Source organism: Spodoptera frugiperda, chromosome 25 (genome assembly GCF_023101765.2).
Source record: "Spodoptera frugiperda isolate SF20-4 chromosome 25, AGI-APGP_CSIRO_Sfru_2.0, whole genome shotgun sequence".
NCBI lineage: Eukaryota > Metazoa > Arthropoda > Insecta > Lepidoptera > Noctuidae > Spodoptera > Spodoptera frugiperda.
Window position 1 is genome coordinate 21179333 of NC_064236.1, and position 20449 is coordinate 21199781.

At 37.5% G+C, this 20449-nt stretch overlaps 1 protein-coding gene and 1 long non-coding RNA gene across 3 annotated transcripts in view; one reads left to right on the top strand and one right to left on the bottom strand.

Moving 5' to 3' along the window:
- Nucleotides 1-20449, top strand: part of LOC126912444 (uncharacterized) — a 113460-nt gene that overhangs the window by 65503 nt on the left and 27508 nt on the right. The window lies entirely within an intron of this gene.
- Nucleotides 123-20046, bottom strand: LOC118262548 (uncharacterized). 2 transcript variants are annotated; one of them, XM_050704520.1, is made up of 6 exons: nt 19903-20046; nt 16095-19652; nt 15330-15712; nt 14922-15245; nt 13768-14826; nt 123-1173 (listed from the first exon to the last, which is right to left on the bottom strand). In XM_050704520.1, the coding sequence occupies exons 2-6, from the start codon at nt 19451-19453 to the stop codon at nt 182-184; spliced, it is 6117 nt and encodes a 2038-aa protein (XP_050560477.1). In that variant the 5' UTR covers nt 19454-19652; nt 19903-20046; the 3' UTR covers nt 123-181. The 2 variants fall into 2 exon arrangements, with proteins under 2 accessions (XP_050560477.1, XP_035429905.2); XM_035574012.2 differs by lacking the exon at nt 123-1173 and adding an exon at nt 3900-6202.

The following is a 20449-nucleotide window of genomic DNA, read 5'->3' on the forward strand; positions in this document are numbered from 1 at the left end:
TTTAAACTGCTCTACAACTAAACTGCCTCGCGATGAGGATGATTGTGATATTAGCTATATAAGCAGTTGATGGTGACCACCTCCATATTCCCTAACAAGTAACACTAGATAAAACTCTGGTAATCATTAGAGACTATAAATTAGTTTTATTTAACAAATTTATTACAATTTGTAAATCATATTAAAGCCAGATATCAACGAGCCCTCGTGAAAGAGAACCTTTACCGCCAAGGTGAAGTTTTAAGCCTTTTGGATACAATTTCTGTCGCTGTTTCGGAGATAAACCAGCTGTAGGTGTAATGTATGATATCGGTGGAGGAATGCGTCCGTAAGGGCATTCGCACAACTCCTCGACTTCTATTGGTGGTGGTGGCACTGGTTCCTCTTGTTTCACTTTAGGTTTGAATTTATTGAATAATTTCCTTGCCCTAGACTTTTTTACTTCTTGTTTTTTTGTTTTATGATCATAGTCAATCGGATCTTGTAAACTCTGCTGTACCAAATCACGGAATAGATGCGGATTTTTAGTCGTGTAGTACATTACTGCTTCTTCAAAGTTTAATTCAACTGATCTATCTATTGGTGGTTTAGGTATTCTTTTACATGCCTTAAACCCCGATGTTTCAATAGAGAGATCTGATCTCATTTTCATTAGACTTTTGTAATCGATCCAATCACAAGCAAGCTTAACTACGGACTTTCTTCTTACTGAATTAGGATGAACAAGTGCCGTCGCCACTTGCGGCGGTACCTGCAGCGGCACTTGTGGTACCATTTGCAACGGTGTTAGAGGCCAAAATTGCGGCAGTACTTGCGGCGACACTTGCGGCGGCGGTACTGGCATTATATCCTGATTCACTGCAATAATTTGGGAATCCGACGATAATAGTACCAATTTGTCCATAGTAAAAGTTCCTGAATCCACACTAGTTTTAAGTGTAGAACTGTTATCTTCCTTACACTCACAAATGACTTCACCATTTGGACTTGCTTTTGAATACTCGCCGTCTGTGTCGCATAGACAAATAACATTATTTACACTATCAGTTCTTGGGCTTGACGGATTCCTTGAAGTTGTCCACCACTGTCCTTGGGCAAGTGGAATATCATCATAGCAGCCACATTCAGCTTCAGGAGGATGTTTTAATATTTTAATTATCTTTTTGGGTTGAGCTGTAACAAGTGAAGTTTTGTTAGAAAGTCAATTTCAGTCAAGTAACTGTAAATACGGTAATAATATAAGTTTATTTATTAAGATAACAGAGATCTATACAAATTACAATAAGTAATACACTTAGTTAGTAACTACTGATAAGCAGGGACTTAGTCCGCTGCACTAATTTCCACATCAGTGGGCAGTCGTGCCTATCAGCTATAGCACTCAGGATAATGTAGTGACTTCCTCGCAGGCGACTGATAAACGATGCGGTCTTTTTATGCCATAGTGCTGTGAATCTATTTGTGTCCATCAGCAAACATTGCTGATGCACTACAGAAACGTGGAAGTCGCAACAGCGCCCTGAACGCTTTGTTGTACTGGATCCGCAGAGCATTTTACGCTCTCTGGGTGTAGTTAACCCACAGACTTCCCGTGTACAGTGAGGTGCAATACGCCTTGAACAAAGTGATTTTAACTGAGTCTGTACAACGAGAGAATCTGCGAGCCAACATATTCGCCCGAACTGACTTTTTTTATTATCTATATATAGGTTCCCGCTTGACCGCTATCTCACCTGATGGGAAGCGACGATGCGGTCGACGATGGAGCGCGCTTACCTAGAAGTAACCTATTCACTCTTGATTTAAAGATTCCAGTGTTGTAGCTTTCAGGAAACACAGACTCCGGCAGGGAATTCCATTCCTTAGCTGTACGTATGAGGTATACACCGAGATAACACCAATACACAGAGAAATGATATAGTTGATTACATATTCACTAAAACACAAGAATCCGTATATGTGTCCTCTATACAGAGAATTAAAATGAAAATAGAAAAACCATATAACGTGTATAAATTAACTGTGAATAAAAACGCCTTAAATATTATGTTTTTGAATACAGAAGTCTGTTGTGTCGTTGTTACTTGTTAGCGTCTCAGACCATACAGAACTACCGTCAAAGTCGATGAACAAATATCAACCCATAATTTTATTATGGATATTCACAACACGAACTTCATATTTAATTGTAAAAGTATAAAACGGTCAGTTGATGGCGTCAGGGAACTGTGTGATATCGCTGATATTATTGCGTTGCAAGAAACATGGCTTCTGCCGCATGGCCTTCCCTTTCTTGACTCAATTCATGCGGACTTCGCGAGTACCGGTACATCGGCGGTGGACACTGCGGCTGGCATGCTGAGGGGCAGGCCGTATGGTGGAGTTGCGCTCAAATCAGTGTTTCAAGATGTGTCAGTGATAACATGTGCAAATCCGCGAATCTCAGCAATACGTCGACTGCAATGTGAACTTGTGTGCAATAATAAATGACAATAATAACAGATTAGTTTAGATTTTAATGCGCATCCTGGTGAAAGATTTTGTGATGAGCTCTTGAACTTTTCACAAGAGAATGTGGATTTTATTATGTGGATATCATTATGTCACTGTCACCATGAGATCACTACCCTCACTCGAAATAGATTATAATCTAATTCCCTGAGTTGATAATTGACTAGAGATAATTGCCTCAATAGGAAGAGGAATAAATCAGTAATGTTTTTAAAAATCAAAATATCTGTTGAGCGAGCTTGAGCTCATTAGTTAAGTTAATTTCTCAGATAAGCAAAAAGAAATCTTATAGCTCAAATCTCGTAATAAAAGACATCAACGCACGTAGACTGTTATTTGAAGCATTTGCTACGAATCGTTGTTGGCGTGCTCTGAAGTTTATGACAATAGTTTAACTGTTTCGAACGAGGGTAGTGATCTCATGGTGACAGTGATATTAGAATATGACTAAAAACGTGAATTTGGCGTTTCTAATATCTTGTTCGCTCTACGCTGGTATTTTAGTCGAGTAGCGAGTATTTAATAGCTCACACTCACATTTTAGGATAGAAGCGAGAAAGAGAGAGACTTTTTCTCGCTTCTGTCCTAAAAGAGAGAGACTCTTTCTCGCTTCTATCCTAAAATGTGAGTGTGAGCTATTAAATACTCGCTACTACTATACTTGGATCCTTGTATTCTCCAAGGTATCTTGAATCTAGTTTAGTCTAGATTCCGGTTACTGAACATTTTGATAAAGTTTTAGTAGAACAAATAAAATAGCTTATTTAATTAGTATTTACTCTTGTAGGAAGCCATTAGATGCAAGTCGCTTCCCACTGGCTGAAGTAGAATTAGTAATTAGCTAGAATTCCTTAGTAGTTCGTTCAGCAGTGGACGTTTTGTGGCTGGTAATATTATGATAATGATGATGTCCAAACCATAAGAAGGACTATTACTATCGACTTATACCGATCACATACATTTACTCAACGTCTTATGAATGTAAGTTAAAATTTTGACTGCCGGTAGATAAATGTTGAAGGCAGATATTCAACAAACTCTGCCCTGCATAAAACACTTGAAGGTCTTATTGTTTGTATTAAATTTATCAACAAATAGAACAGGGTAGTGGCGCCGCGTCAGCTCGTACGCAACCAACTTGTTGCCGACGACTAAATGATTCGTTAATGCAGGTGCAATTGTTAAGCATTTGACTTATTTAAGTACCACACTCGCTCCGCCGCCTGAAGCACTACCAGAGATACAGACGGAGGCTGTTCGATTTAATTTTTATTGAAAATCTTACTGACATTTGTCTTGACACGACCAACGTCGCACAAAAAATACCTGTAGCAAATTCTGGAAAGACATGTGTGGTTTGTTTGAATATTTAACACAAAAATAATAACTGATTAAAATACGTTTAATAGTAATTACAAAAAAATAAAAATACGAAAACAGTAATACAAAAATACAAGGGCATCACTTTAAATAGTTATTACGAAAACCAAAATGATACTAATGGTTTAGTACTCGCAGGCTTCTTGTTGCCTTGATATCAAAGGGAATAAATCAGGTAAGCCTGGTGATAGAGAGCCTTTACCACCAACGCTTAGTTTTAAGCCTCGTTTTGGATAATATTTAGCTAGTTCTCGGGGAGGTAAAGCAGGAATAGGATCGTATCCTAAAGGCGGAGGAATGCGTCCGTAAGGGCATTCGCACAATTCTTCTTTATCTTCTACTGGTGGTTCTGGTTCTACTGGCTTGGATTTTGGTAACAATTTTTGGAAAATACTCTTTGCCCTGTCCATTCTCGTAAGCTCTGGTTTTTCAGGTTTTTCTTCATAAACTGTGCCTTCTAAGCTCTTATCTATCAAGTCTTTGAATAAATGCGGATTTCTAGTTGTATAGTACTTGATGGCTTCTTCGAAGTCCAATTCGACTGAGCGGTCTATTGGTGGTGGCCTGCGCTTTCTTTTACATGCTTTGAATCCTGATGTTTCGACAGACATTTCTGATCTCAATTTCATCAGGCTTTTGTGATCAATCCATCCACAACTAAGTTTAACAACTGGTTTTACAGGTGGTCCCATTTTAACTGGAACTTTTTTAGGGCTGCTTTTTCGACTTTTCCTCCCACCTTTAGAACTTATTGAATCTTTCTTATCAGGTGGGATATCACCACCAACTTTTGCAGTAAATTGATCTTTTGGACTCGTTGAATCCTTTTTATCACCTGGAACTAGTGAAATTTTGCTCTTCTTATCCTTTCGTTTCGATGAAGATTTCCTTTCCGCACGGGGTTTGTCAGTACTTTTGCTATCAGTTTTCGGTATTGATGGATCTTTAGGTTCTGAAGTAGTCTTATCATCAATTTTATCTTTTGGGCTTGACGGATCTTTAAGTTCTGAAGTAGTTTTATCATCAATTTTAACTTTTGGACTTTTGTCAGGAAGTTTAATTTCTTCTTTAGAGCTAGGTTTTATATTTTTACTATCACTTGTTAGATCTCTAGGATCTAAAATTTTTTCATCACCAACTTTAACTTTTGGAATAGGAACTTTAATATCCATTTCAGAGCCAAGTTTTATATTTTGGCTACCAGATTTCGAGATTTTCAGATCTTTAGGATCCAAAACAGTCTTATCACCAACTTTAACTTTTGGGATTTTGTCGGGAACTTTAATATCTATATCCGAGCCAACTTTAATATTTTGACTACCAATTTTCTCGATATTCAGATCTTTACGATCCACAATAGTCTTATCACCAACTTTAACTTTTGGGATTTTATCGGGAACTTTAATATCTATATCAGAGCCAACTTTAATATTTTGACTACCAATTTTCTCGATATTCAGATCTTTACGATCCACAATAGTCTTATCACCAACTTTAACTTTTGGGATTTTATCGGGAACTTTAATATCTATATCAGAGCCAACTTTAATATTTTGACTACCAATTTTCTCGATATTCAGATCTTTAGGATCCAAAATGGTCTTATCACTAACTTTAACCTTAGGGATTTTGCCAGGAAGTTTAATATCTCCTTTAGAGATAGGTTTTATATTTTGCGGTTCGTTTATAGGCTTCAAGGAACCTATTCTAGTAATTTCACCTGCTGCGGTTTTGCCAGATTTGGTAAGTTTTGGTATCTCTATTTCAGTTGAAGCTGAAGTCGATTTAGTTTTCTTTTTCTTTGTAGTTTTTTTATCAGTACTTTTTGGATCAGTTATTTTACCACCACAGGCACAATGGATCTTCTCATCACATTCACTTCCGTAAGTTCTTGGCATTTGATCGTATCCAAAATTGGCAGGCTTACAAGGTGGAATAGTCGAATTCACTTGACCGTATAAATTACTTTGGCAGCTTCCGCTACATGGTTGAGGACTTGAGGGCGTTTGACCGAAACATCTTCCATAGCATAAGTCTTTTCCAGTTACCCCACCGCCTTCACATTCACAACTTGCTGGTTGTGATTTCTTAGCAGCATTTGGGCTTTTAGGTTTTTTAGGTGAATTGGACGTGTCAGTTAACCCTACTTTAACGTGGTCTTTTGAAACTTTTACATTTATGTCCTGATTTAACTTGATGGCTGAGTCCATCAAGTTCGAGTCTAAATGAATGGAGTTATTAGGTCTCTCTCTCATTGCTCTATCCTTCCGTACCAAATTACTTCGAGGTTTGGTTAGCTGCACATTCGAATCTGAAATATGTACAATTCAGTTCAACCAAATTCAAGTATGTACAATATGTTATTTTATGGCAGCAATATGTTATATTATAACCAAGTTCACAACTATTGTACTGTATATTTTACGGAAATTATAGGTTCTTTAACATGAACACTTCTGTGCGTCTTTGAAGAATGATGAACTTGATGTTTGTAACAATAAATCCTATAATAATAAAATGTTGCCAAGACGAGAATTTGCTTTTATGAACAAATCAAAATCCTGAACCGGAATACATCTTACAACATTCATTCATTTATTCAATTCAATAACAAAATACATTGTGTCTGAAGGTGTTGTTGTTTTTTTATATATAAAAAAACAATTAACTTATTATAAAAAATATCATGACCATATTAAAAAAATACAATATAATTAAAAAATATAAAAAATAGAATTAATTCACCAATTTAAATATGTCATAAAGCATCAAATGTCAAAAAAATTATATATTTAATAATCATAGAATATAAATACAAATTAGAATAATAATAAAATAGAATAATAATAATAATAATAAGTCCGCAAGGCAGCTTGTGGCGAGCTGTTGGGCAGTGGCGACCCCACGGACCTGACTCCCGGGAGAGGCCCTACTTTTTAACTCCGGTTGGTACTCGTGACTATCCGGAGTGGCCTCTCCTACCTCACTCTTGCCTTAATCGGCTGGTTTGAGTGGAGATTCGCAAGAGTGGAGTTGCCTTCAGCTCCACTTGGGGGAAGGACGTATCCCAGTAAGATGCTGGTAGGGGTCTTGACCGTACTTCCGGGATTGCTCTGATAGCCGTGGGATGCCCTCCCTTCCTCAAGCAGCTCAACGGATGTTGCTTCCCTTGTCGCTACATGCTAGCGGCCGTTTCAGGGGCCCACTATTGAGTTTGCGAGTCACCCCCTGCCTGTTTATCCGTATTTTTCAATATTGGTCAGGGGCAGGGGCCATAGTCCCCATAGTTAACCGGTTAACTATTCCACAGCCACCCACACCCATATCCCTATCATCTCCTTTTACCATATCTCACAATAGTCCTGCATCAACCGGGGATTGTCCTTTGGTGTACTTCCATAGTGCATACAGGGATAATCGCCGGCTGATGTCCCATTACATTTAGATTAAAATTGTTCAACGGGCCTCTGCGAGTTGGCTTCGGCCCCTCGTACGCCTTCCAAAGGTCCGGGACCCTGTGGTCCCGTGATTATGTAAGGAACAAACATAATAATAATAAGCGTCAATGACCGCAAGGAGGTATGGCATAGCAAGGAGCTCCACGGACGCTTCTTCCGGGCCCTTCATGGACCCAGTGTAGATTTTCTGGCGTCCGTATCTTGGCTACGATTCAGTAATCTCTTTGGTGAAACTGAAGGATTTGTCTGTGCAATTATGGACGAAGTTATCCTTACGAATAACTACCGGAAATATATTATTAAGGATGGGACCGTTGACATATGTCGGGCATGTCATAGTCCTGGTGAATCCATAAGACATATAATTTCTGGTTGTGGTCGTTTGGCTAATGGTGAATATTTGCATAGACATAATCAGGTGGCCAAGATTATCCACCAGCAACTTGCTTTGCACTATCAACTTGTTGAGTTTGAGGTTCCATACTACAAGTATGTGCCCGATCCAGTTCTCGAAAACGGCCATATCACGTTGTACTGGGATCGATCTATCATCACTGACAGGACTATTGTAGCCAATAAACCTGATATAGTGGTGATAGATCGGCAAGCGCGCCGCGCGATGATAGTCGATATCACCATTCCTCATGACGAGAACCTCGTGAAAGCTGAAAAAGATAAACAAATAAAATATCTTGACTTGGCTCACGAGGTTGTCGACATGTGGAGTGTGGATTCGGCTATCATTGTGCCGATAGTCGTGTCGGCCAACGGATTAATACCCAACAGCCTCGACAATCACCTTAGGAGGCTGGGGTTGGGCGGATGGATCAAGGGCCTGATGCAGAAGGCAGTACTCCTCGAAACGGCACGTATTGTGAGGAGGTTTCTGTCTCTGGAGCCCTAACCACCGGTAGCTTGGACCATGTTCCCGCTACTGGTCGGCTCCTACTTTTATATTTTTAAATATTATTTTATATTGTATGTTTTAAATATTATTTAAAAATGTAAATTTAGAGAATTTTAAATAAATATGAATAACAAAAAAAATAAAATAGTAAGTAACATTACACTTTTAACAAAAAATACCAACAGCACAAAAAAGCAATAGTCACACATATTATAATTAATTAAAATCACAAATCGTCTATTGGGTAGAGGCATTTTTCTAAGAATGTCTTGAGCTTTGCCTTGAATGAGCTCGTGTATAAAATACTTTTTAAGTCAAGCGGTAATTTATTGAAAATTTTAACTGCCTGACACTGTGGGCCATGTCTTACTATTTCAAAGGCAGGGATGATTCTGTGACCCAAGTCCTTTCGTCGCGTCAACTCCCTAGCAAGCCTATCTCGTAGTCATATATATATGTTACGGTAAGAGTGAATAATTGATAATTATTAATAATTATCTACTATTATTAATAATTACCGAAACTCGAGGTAATATTGATAAATTAATCACATTTGTCGCTTATTATTAATAATTTTACCCTAGTAGTGATAAATGTAATAAGTGGGCAAGATGTTATTTTTATTTCAATTTAAAAGGTAATATATTGTACTTGCACAACAAATATTTGTTGAATTCTATGATAATACTATTAAAAATTTAATTTGATGCATTTATAGGTGCTTATTGATGATTATTGATGATTGCTTTTAGGATTCGTGTTGATTTTGTTAATGATACAATAATTGTTTAATTTTATTTTTGTTACAATTTCATATACCACGATAGACTTTTTTGCATAAGTTTGATGGTAGATTAGATTTTTAAAAGAATTTTATTGTTAATTTTGTGATAAATGTGCCCTTTTTGGCGAGGCGAGAGGGAGTGTCAGACTTTTACTAACTAAAAACCACCCCGTTCCTACTCCTGCTTTTCGAGCCGGAGCCCCTGTAAACCCGCTAGGTAGTCCGCAGCTCCGGATCAGGCATCAGCCCTACTGGGCCCCATCTGTGGTGGTCTGATGGCTCTTTGAGGTGCGCGCAGAACTCGACGCGCCACACGCACGAGACTGGTTCTGGTCGGGCGGCGAGCTGCCCCTACTCGCCGTCCGCAGACCGCAGACGCAGACTTACGATGGCCGGAGATCGTCCCGCCATCTCTGACGCCCGGAGTGACTGTCGCGACGGCTGGGGCGTGAGGAGGTTCGTTCTCTCACGCGCCCCGCCTACTCCTTAGCTAGCATGACTGCTTCGCAAAAGGAGGAGACGGCATCCCAGCCCCTCGCTTCATACCATGGCCTGAACCAATGCCAGGCGCGAGAGGTCGCCGTCACCGACCACATCCCTGAGGACACGGCGATTTTCAGCCCATGCACGGCACACTGCCACCGTGTACTCCACCGCGTTTTCCGGGCGGTCCTCGCAGTGATGACACCCGTGCGTACCTCCCGCCCAATTAGAAACAGGAAGCTACCCAAACTCCCATGTCCGGTAAGCAACTGCGTCAGGCGGTGAGGACGCCGTGGCGTCTCTCTAGCCACTACTCAAACAGGCGACTTACCGCTGCAATGACAGCGAGCCCAGATAAATGTGCCCTAGAAGGGCACTATTTAATATTCTAGTTCAATATATGTGAATTTGTTGTCCTTTCGGTTTAAAGCAAGTACAAGTAACCTTGTTTGTGTGATCTCTAATTAATATAATCGTAAGACGGTGTTTAATATTATAAATAAATACATGCTGGTCAAAAAACATAGGGTTTGTATTTATTTTATTACTTTCGCCAATATGTGTCGTGAATTATTAATAATCACTACTAAAAGTAATAAATTTCGATCATTTATTCACATTTACCAAATATATATATATATATACATATATATATATATATATATGTATATATAGTTTAGATTAGTTAATAATACTAAAACATAAACACTTGGAAATGTAAGGATCCCAAGAAACAATAATCTATACATATTATAAAACCGTAGAAATGTACAGAATTATCTGTACATTTAAAATATTAACATAATAAATAGGTGTGTTATTAAAAATACGCTAAAGCCGAAATTGTAACTTTTTTTATCTGTTTGACTGTAAGTTCGTGCATCACGCAAAAAATACCGTTTGGATTACGATGAAACTTGGTATAATTACACTTTAATATCCTGGGCACAACACTGGGTAGTTTTTACCCCGAAAAAGTATTGTAATATTGGATTTGTTTACTTACCTAAATACATAACTACCTATTCATCAACTTTATCATATCAGTCAAAACGTCCACTGCTGATACTATTAGAGGATGTATGTATGGCATCAACAGCTTCCTAATAGTTTACAAACGCTACATGTAATGGCTGATTTCCGATGTTATTTAGTTATCATCTAAAAGTGCGAATATAATGATGTAGTCAAGAAAATTAAAACTCTTAATTGCAATTACCAAAGTTTTTGAGACGATTTGTGATAACTTTCAAGATCAGCTTCTATGGATAGAATCTAAGTTATATTTTATAATTATGATTCTTAAATTATGGAGTCTCACTTTTTCAAACGTAAAGACTGGATTTGTCAAACAGGGTTTAAACGGAACGCTCCCAAAAACGCTGCATTTTTTTTTTGTTTTTATTATTTTAATAGTTTTTGTTTTGGTGTTATTCATGTAACATCAGCTTTAAGCAGTTGATTGCGATTATTATTATTACATGATATAAACATTGGATTCCTTAATTTTTGGTAAATAAAAATCGTTTTTGCCATCTCCAGTTTGCGGCGTTTGGGAGCGTTCCGTTTCCACCCTGTAATGCAATATAAAAAAGAATTATAAACTGGTTTTATTATTATGCGATTCATTATGATCATTTAGTTAATAAACCGCAAGTTCTACTTAAACCAAACAATCTATTCAATAAAAAATAAAGTACAAGACGTTCTAAGTGTATTTGTTACTTTCAAAAATTATGACAAATACTACTAATGACATTAATTAATTATTAAATTATTAATGACAGTCTTGATGTAAATGATTTTGGAAAACAAATAAATTGTGTCTCAATCTTCGTAAATAAAAAATATGTATCTTAAAATATTGATCAATCAAAGAATATATTTCTTTCAGTTTATTTCAACACTTAAAAAAGTCTACCGGAGCGGTTCATACCTTTTAGACAGAGATAGGCATACTGTCTCGTTTTGGCAACATTTTAGCTCAGTAGGTATGAAGAACTCGGGGTGAAGCAGCTATTATTAAGGACAGACCATGGATTGATAAACCATCATCATCATCAGCCGAGAGACGTCCACTGCTGAACAAAGGCCACTCCCTTAGTCCTCCACGTAGAACGACAAATAAATAAATAAATGTAAATTGATAAATATACGTTCAGATTTAATTTGGTGCCATATTTCCCGATTAAAATCCTGCTTAAAATTGGTACCATATTTTCTGGCGGCATCGCGGCAGTTGATAATATGAAAAATCCCGTCTAGAATAAAACTACTAACGGAATAGTTAATGAGCTCATACAGAGTGAGATCCCAAAGTCGTGAGACCCAACTTATTTTCTAAAGCTTTGTGGCGACCCTGATAAGTGACAGATGACAGAAGTCGCACATACACATGACATAAGCTCCATACAAAATGTGTCAAAATTCTACCGCTGGTAGGCAAATCTACCGATAGGTAGGTTATTGGAATGCGCCGATAGTCTATCGACGATCAAATCAACGGACGACGTCATAAATATCCTGCATCGCACATGTGAAGTTTATATACGAATGAACATGGATAGAAAATATAAAAAATCGGAGGATCTTCCTTTTCTGAGGGAACTTTACTCTCTGTTCCCTAGAGCATAATTATTTAACTTTCGGTACTCAGTAGTTTCTTATGTACTTTTCAAAGTAACTAAAAACCAGATTTACTGGTTTTTATACATGTTTTGTAGAATATTACTCAGAAGACTGTATAAAAAAACAGATGCTTTCCATGGGCCAAAAATTGTATCAGACGCTTCAAACATTCAGGTATCAAAATGTAAACAAGACACAAATGAGAACCGAAAGTTATGTTTTAGAAAATAAGTTGTGTCTTATGTCTCTTAGACTAGTAATTTTTTTTTTATGGAATAGGAGGCAAAAGAGCATACGAGTCGCGCTGATCGTTTACCATCAGGTGATGGTAAGCGATCAGCGCCGCTCATGGACACCCGCAACACCAGAGGAGTCGCAGGTGCGTTGCCGGCCTTTTTTTTTAAAGGAGTATGCTCTTTTTTTGAAGGTTTAAAGGTCGTATCGGTTCGGAAATACCGCCGACGACAGCTCATTCCACAGTTTTGCTGTGCGAGGTAGAAAGTTGCGCGAGAAGCGCACAGTTTTGGCCTGCCAGCCATCTATATGATGGGGATGGAAATGCTGTCGTGTGGGTCGATGGCGAAAAGAAGCGGCAGGTATAAGATCAAACAATTCCTCAGAGCACTCCCCGTGGTATAGGCGATAGAAAATGCACAACGAAGCTACATCTCTACGCATTGCCAAAGTGTCAAGTCGGTTTGAAACTTCCTGACACTCAACAATCCGAACCGCACGCCGCTGAACGCGGTCCAGAGGATGAAGCTGGTACTGGGGTGCCCCCGCCCAAAGATGAGAGCAGTGTTCCATATGGGGCCGAACCTGCGCCTTATATAGAAGCAGGCGATGGGCTGGAGTGAAATACTGCCTCGATCTGTTGAGCACACCAAGCTTTTTCGAGGCTAATTTAGCCTTATCCTCCAGATGACCACGGAACTGGACGTCGCTTGAAATGTTGATGTCAAGTATTCTAATACCGGCTGAGGCAGTCAGAGGGGTACTTTGAAACTGAGGTGAGACGACCAACGGTAGTTTCTTAGCGGTAAATCAAAATGCCAGTCTGAAAGAGCGGTGAAATAAGCAGGAATCAAAAAATTCTTTTGCATTAACTTTAAACTGCACCGTACTGGATACCTGACAGTGATATACCACTTCACAATATGTGTTGTAGCGTCGAGACACTAACTAATATCGCGAAAGGTTTTTTTTACCTGCGCAATGCCTGGCTAATGGCTTCTTTTTTTTAACTTAACTCACACTCAAAACATGTTCCTGCTTCTCATGCATGAGAAGCTTCCATGCTACCACGACATTTTACATAGTTTTTTTTTTTATACAAGTTTTAATTTACAATATTATTTTAGCTTAGCTTCAGTTTTTTCATATTCAATCAACTGCCGCCCATAAATGGAAAAGCATTAGTCTCCATACTAATTTGGTCGTTGTAGGTACTTTGTTACTATTAATGTCACCATGGCTTCAAGCGTTACACAATGGGTTTATATTTCGTTGCTTTGGAATCAATTCTATGTTGATATTAGAGCTCATACACACGAGTGGTGAATACAGTGCTGCAGCTATAAAATGAGAATTAAAAATAGTAAAACAAAATTACTGACCAAAGGGTTTTCTGCCCGTCATTTCGTCGTGTCCCGCTGATATTCTTACTCTGCTTGTGCGACGTGGATACTCCGTGTCATTGTCATGTTCTGGGGTGAAGATTGGTCGGCTCGTCCTAGGCTGGTAAGATTTGCTTGGCCGCATGTACGGTTTGCTTTGTTGGTACGGTTGATATTTTTGAGCTGATTGGTATGGTTGGGTTGATTCGTGCGATTGGCTTTGCTGGTATGGAGCAGATGAAGGGTATGAATGGCTTGATTGGCATGGTTGGTGTGCTGGACAGCGTTGGTATTGTTGATAGGGTTGCTGTTGTTGATAGGGTTGCTGTTGTTGATAGGGTTGCTGTTGTTGATAGGGTTGCTGTTGTTGATAGGGTTGCTGTTGTTGATAGGGTTGCTGTTGTTGATAGGGTTGCTGTTGTTGATAGGGTTGCTGTTGTTGATAGGGTTGCTGATGTTGACAGGGTTGCTGTTGTTGATAGGGTTGGGTTGATTGGTATGGTTGGGACGATTGGTATGGTTGGGATGATTGGTAAGGTTGTGTTGATTGGTATGGCTGAAATGGTTGGCGTTGGAATGATCGGTGTGATTGGGCTGGTTGCTGTGGTTGTGTTGATTGGCGTGGTTGTATTGTTTGGCGTGGTAGTATTGTTTTGAGTGGTTGTGATGGAACGTGTGATAGGCGTGGTTGTATTGTTTTGTGTGGTTGAGATGGAACGTGTGATAGGCGTGGTTGTATTGTTTTGAGTGGTTGTGATGGAAGGTGTGATAAGCGTGGTTGTGTTGATTGTGATATTTTCTGGGGTTTCTTTGATTTAGTTTTTTGTTTGTTTGGGTCCTCATGACATGCACACTTAACATTTGAGCAAGGATCTGGTCCTTCTCGTTGATCGTAATAAAATGGAATTCCTGAATATTGTTGGTTTTGTGAATATTGTTGGTTTTGTGCATAACCATGGACAGGACATGTTGACTGAGAATGTATTTGACAAGCGGCTACGGATGTAATAACTGATTCTCTAAGCTTGCTTAGGGAATGAAGCCAGCCAGAGCATTTATCTAAAACAAATTATTTAAATTAAAACATCTTCAAATGTTGATTTCATTTGCACTATATTTATTTATATTTACACGTTGTTATTAAAATACCTTACCTTTCAGATAACGAGATTTAGAAATATTAGTTTTTAACGCATCTGCTGATTTTTTAATCTGGCAACAGCATGGTCTATCCTCTGTCGTGTCAATTGCTATTCCTTGCTTTCGTTTACTAGTGCAACACACCATGCTTAAATCTTTATTCGGTGTGGCAACTCTTCTAACCTCGTTGTTTGTTTTCTTGACATATTTAAGAACTCCTCGAGATTCATTTTGGCCCGTGCTCTGTGTTTCATCGGAAGATGATAACTCTCGCATATAAAATCGTTTTGATTTACCACAAACTTTTAGACCCCGTTTTGAAGTTAAATCCTGTGAATCTATATGTGCATAATCTTTAGTATAGTATTTAGTGTCCAACTGGTTATAAATAGAATATGAAACGTACAAGGAAAGTCTCTTACCTTTACTCACGTGATTGGTACTAATAGATGTAAAAGGAGATTCACTCGATCGAAAACTAGTAGCGGAATTTAATCTCCTAGTATGTTCTGCTTCATCATCTGACGTTGGCACTACTATAAATATTGACGATGCGCCGGCAAAACGCTTTTTAGTCATTATTTTGTCCATTAGTTTTGATACATCAAGTTCACTTGGAAACTCGTCCATAACTACCACTGGTTCCGTAATTACATTTTCTGATGAATGTTTCGCGTTTTCTTCCTCGCTCTTGAGTTGAAGATTTGTTTGAGACATTCTTAAGATCGTAAATTCTTGTTGTGTTGTACTTAAGGGTTTTTTTTCGGTAATTTCTGCGGGTTGGGTTTTCAGCTTGGCATTGAAGCTACGAACAAATATTAGTATGATGTGGTGTTTTTTATTTTCTGTCTCCATGGTACAAAAGATTGATTATTATTTGTCATGAGAAAAAAGGAGTTATTATTTTATTATAATTCACTCTTGTATTACAGCACGAGAACAAACAGTATTTTATTACATTTCTATGATTTGTTATTAAAATTGGTGTAAACTGACAATTTTCAGAAGATATTTCATATAATCTTATGAGTAATGTGATCGAGGGTTTTGTGTCTATCCAACTAGATAAAAGACAAACAAACATACAAACAATACTTAGGCCTCGTAATATCATAATCCAATTTGATGAACGTTAGTATAATGTTTCTAACTAGTAATGAGAAAGGGAAATTTGAATTTGAAGTCACCTTGCTGTAAATTCTTCTAGCGAAGTTACACTCATGAGGTCGACAGTTGAAGGAATACTCGAGTAATTTAAGGAATTCGATGTGATGCTACTGCCCATGTCAGACATCTTACACCCTGTTTCCATGCTGATACTTGGGCTGGTGTTCAAGGATAATGAAGTTTCACTCTTTATTACTACAATAGAATCCAAAGTGTCAGCTACAGACTGTGTGCTCGGATCCTTATAAAAACCATCCATCGATCCAAAGTCACCCGAGCTGGGCTCTTTTTTTTCTGAAGTATTGTTATCCCCTTCAAAAGCTATTGAGCTATTCTGTTGATGATTGCCGTTTTCGGCAGATCTTAAATTTATATCAGAATGTCTAGAAGAAGTTTCAACATCATACCGGGACTTTTGAGAGTAACTTAAGTTACCGAAATCTTCGGACACCGGGTCACTGTTGTGTAGTTTTGTGATTATTTCGTCAAGCATCTTGTGATTACTACAGACCTTTGAATGTGTTGGTGATTCAATAGCAGTTATACACGTGTCTCTTTTTCTTTCGTTGAGACTTTTACTGACGGCAGAAAATGCGCTTCTAACGCTAGGAGTACGTTCACCTGGTACTTCACAGGGTGCTTGATATTCAGAAGAACTTGTTTTTATGGGTATTTTATCGCTTTCATCGATTTTATCCTTTTCATTTACGCTACCAATATTATTTGTTAAACGCTGTGGTGAGTCTTCTTGCACCACTTTGTTTGAAGTTAATTCGCTAAGTTTGTTTTCTTTTTTCTTTTCAATTTCTTTTGTTGGTTTCGGGTGAGGCAATAAATCCACTCCTCCCTTAAACTTCCTAATTAAGACTTTTTCGGACACCGTTTTACCTTCAGGCAATGGCAAACCACTTTCAACGATACTTTTTAATATTGCTACTTTTTCAAAAATTGACTTCCCGGCTTGATTTGCAAAAAGACTAGCAGCTTTTGCTTTCTTTAATTTTTTTAACTTTGTTAGTATCAAATAGTCGGTTTTACTTTTTTCCTCTAAAGCGTGTAGCAGCTTATTGTCAAAATCTTGTGTTGATATTTTAATTTTTTCATCTAGTGTTGTTTTTTCACGCTTTGTCAAAAAGCCTTTAGAATCTTTATTTCGGTGAAATTTCGATGTGAATTTGTTTGCAGGTATTATTTCTACAAGTTTCTTAGGATCCTCGGCGTTACATATACGTTTGGCATTGGCTGTCTTCTCCCTTTCTATTGACAAAAAAATAGAGTTTTTTAATGATCTTTTCCTCAGTTCTTTTATTGTTTTCTGTATCAATATGCTTTCTGATGATGTGCGATCTTCAGGTAGTCGTATGCCTAACTCAGTTAATAAAGATAGGACATTTTCTTTTTCAGTTTGTGCTTTTCCTGTAAGCGTATCAAGTAAATCGGTTTTAGCTGCTTTTATAAATCTTTCTTTCATCGTTACTTCCTTAGGCAAGGGAGAAAGTTGAGCTCGTACCATATTAATTAGCCTTATTTGCGACGGTGTTTTGGCTTCAGGCAATGGAATACTATGCATTGCAAGCTCTTTTAATAATATAACTTTTTGTGCTGAAGTTTTTCCTTCAAGAAGCGCAAATAATTCAGTAGACTTAGGATTACACTTTTTTTTTGAGTTTTTTACAATATCTGTCTGGATTGGTGCTGATAATATTGTTGATATATAATTCTTCTCTGACGGTGTTCTACCTCTTGGCAACGGTATATCCATAGCGTATAAACCTAACAAAATCTTTTCCTTGTCCTCCGTTGATTTTCCTTCCAACGGTAAAAGTAATCCTGTTCTAGCTGCTTGTTCATGTTTGTCTCTGATAGCTTTGGTTATTGGTTCAATAGGTAAACCAAGGTCATCACGCACCTTCGCAATAATTTTTCTTTCCGATGGCGTTTGACCCTCAGGAAGAGGAATACCCTCCATAGCTAGACTCGATAAAATTTTACTCTTTTGGTCAGTCGTTTTTCCTTTAAGTGGTGTCAGCAAACCTGAAGCTTCAGCCTTTCTCAGCTTTTCTGATAATTTATCAGAAATGTTAAGGACTTTTGTTCTTAATCTTATTTTAGTTACTAATGCTTTTTCTGATGGTGTCCTACCTTCTGGTAATGGAATCCCTAAATTTCCTAGTCCCTGAAGAATCTTTACTTTATCTTCTTCTGATTTTCCTTCCAATGGTTGCATGAGGCCTTTGTTAACAGCAAGTATGTACTTATTTTTCATAAGTTGTGTTTTAGGCTGTAAAGGTAAACCAACTGCTTTACGAATTTTATCTATTACTTTTATTTCAGATGACGTTTTACCATCAGGCAGTGGGATACTATTTTCTATAAGGCAACGTAATATTTTTTCTTGTTGTTCTGGAGTTTTCCCTTCCAGTGGGTCTGTGAGTCCCACAACCCTTACTTTACGTAGCATCTTTGAAGCTATTTGAAAAGGGGTTTGAGTTTCATGTAAAAAAATATTAATAAGTGCCTCTTCTGATGATATTATTTCTTCAGGAGTACCTAAAGCTATTTGGGTTTCGTCAATACCGGATGGTCTAGATTTATGTATTTTAGTTCTTTTAGATCCTGATTTTGAATCTGTTGATAATTTTAGCTCCTTTCTTATTTTATTTACGAAATTCTTGAGCGGAGGTGGTTTTCTGTTTGGCAACGAATGTTTCAACGTGGCCTTTTTATTTTCTTTTTCTATTAACATGTTATCATGTGATGATTTTTCAGCATTTTTGTTTTTTTCTGTTTGTTCTTTTATATTGGGTATATCGAGATCTAATTCTTTATTTTCGCTTGACACTTTTGTAGGTATTGTGTGGGCATAACTTTTGTTTTTAAACCGTGTATACATATCCTGTATGACTTCTAACATAGCATCAGAGTTACAAGAACAACTACGGTTGTCTTCTGTAGCGCTCAATTCACATCTATACACTTTCCATTTAGTTTGACTAGGGTAATTGGTAACTTTAAGATATTTGTGGTACCGATGTTCAGATACTTTGTTGATGATAAACTTAGATGCTAAAGGGTGTTGCTGGATTATCCTTAGTCGCCTTGTTTGAGCTGTCTTTCTCGGTTTATGCGTTTTCATTTCTGGCATGCTAGAATGTCTAGTAACTGGAATCTGCTTATTTTTATCACTATATTGGGATAAATAAAATTCGGGTGTCGGCTGTTGATATTCGTTATTAATATTGCCATATTTAAGTTTCTTTGATTTACTTTTATTTACACCGTTGTTAAAGTTTTTCATTTGTGATCGACGGGTTTCCTTTATTGACTTCAAATTGTTTTTCTGAATATATTCGTAGTTTTTATTATCAGGATTTTTCATTGTATTTTTCTTCGAAATACAGACTTGCAACAGGAATTTTTCACTTACGTATAATTTAGTTATTTGATTACTGCTGGTTCACATCAGTAAACAGTAATAAAAGATACTATGGCATTTTGAGTGATCGTTATCGGATAATCATTACTTTTACGTACACTAGATTTTGGTTTAATTTCTCTACATAAATTTTGTTTAAAAGCTGAAAAAAAAGAAGAATTTTGAAAGGCATACTGAACTGTTAATATAATAAACTCATCATGATTACGACACGTTTTCAGTAAATTCATTTAATAAATATTATTTTACTATATAAGTATAGTATCGTGCAAATGAGAAAACTTAAGTTATAAAATTTATATCTTTGGAAAGAGTGTAGGGATGTTTTCATCAGGGAACTAATGTGCGTAGTTTACGAGAATACAATGATTATTATCAACATATTACCGTACCTGTCATATCCTAATATAGTTGTAAATCTGTTGCCAAAATATAATAAGTAGCCGCTTTCACGCGTTACATTTGGCCGTGTATAATATATTTATTTTTACTATTCCCACAAATAGGAACAATAGTTCATGCCACTTGTCATTCGAAATTCTTCATCAGTGACAGATTTGGTTGTCAGCAAATTGTCAGTCAGGTGATACAGTGATGCCAGCTAGCTCCAAACAGTATTTTATACTATTTTTTTTTTATTGTTAAATGCGTCGACGTTTGGCCGCTATCGCCTACGGTGGAGCACGTCTGCCCATAAGCAACCTATTCACTCGGGCTTTGAAGACACCCAGGTTATACCCATCAGGAAACACAGACTATTATATAAAGCTGGTGTTTGTTACTTTGTTTGAACACGAAAATGTCTGAAACTACTGGTCCGGTTTTAAAAAATACATTTTGTGTTGGATAGTCCATTTATAGAGGAAGGTTATTAGGCTATAAAACATCACGCTATGGTCAAAAGGAGCTGAGCAGAGCGGGTGAAACCGCGTGGAACTA

What these genes read in the sequence shown, in the direction of transcription:
- LOC118262548 (XM_035574012.2), bottom strand. Translation starts at nt 19,453, where the DNA reads ATGAAAAATCCTGATAATAAAAACTACGAATATATTCAGAAAAACAAT. An exon ending in CTAGAAGAATTTACAGCAAG is followed by an intron (nt 15,713 to 16,094) that starts GTGACTTCAAAT and finishes ATTTGTTCGTAG; the next exon opens with CTTCAATGCCAAGCTGAAAA. An exon ending in TAAATCTCGTTATCTGAAAG is followed by an intron (nt 14,827 to 14,921) that starts GTAAGGTATTTT and finishes AATTTGTTTTAG; the next exon opens with ATAAATGCTCTGGCTGGCTT.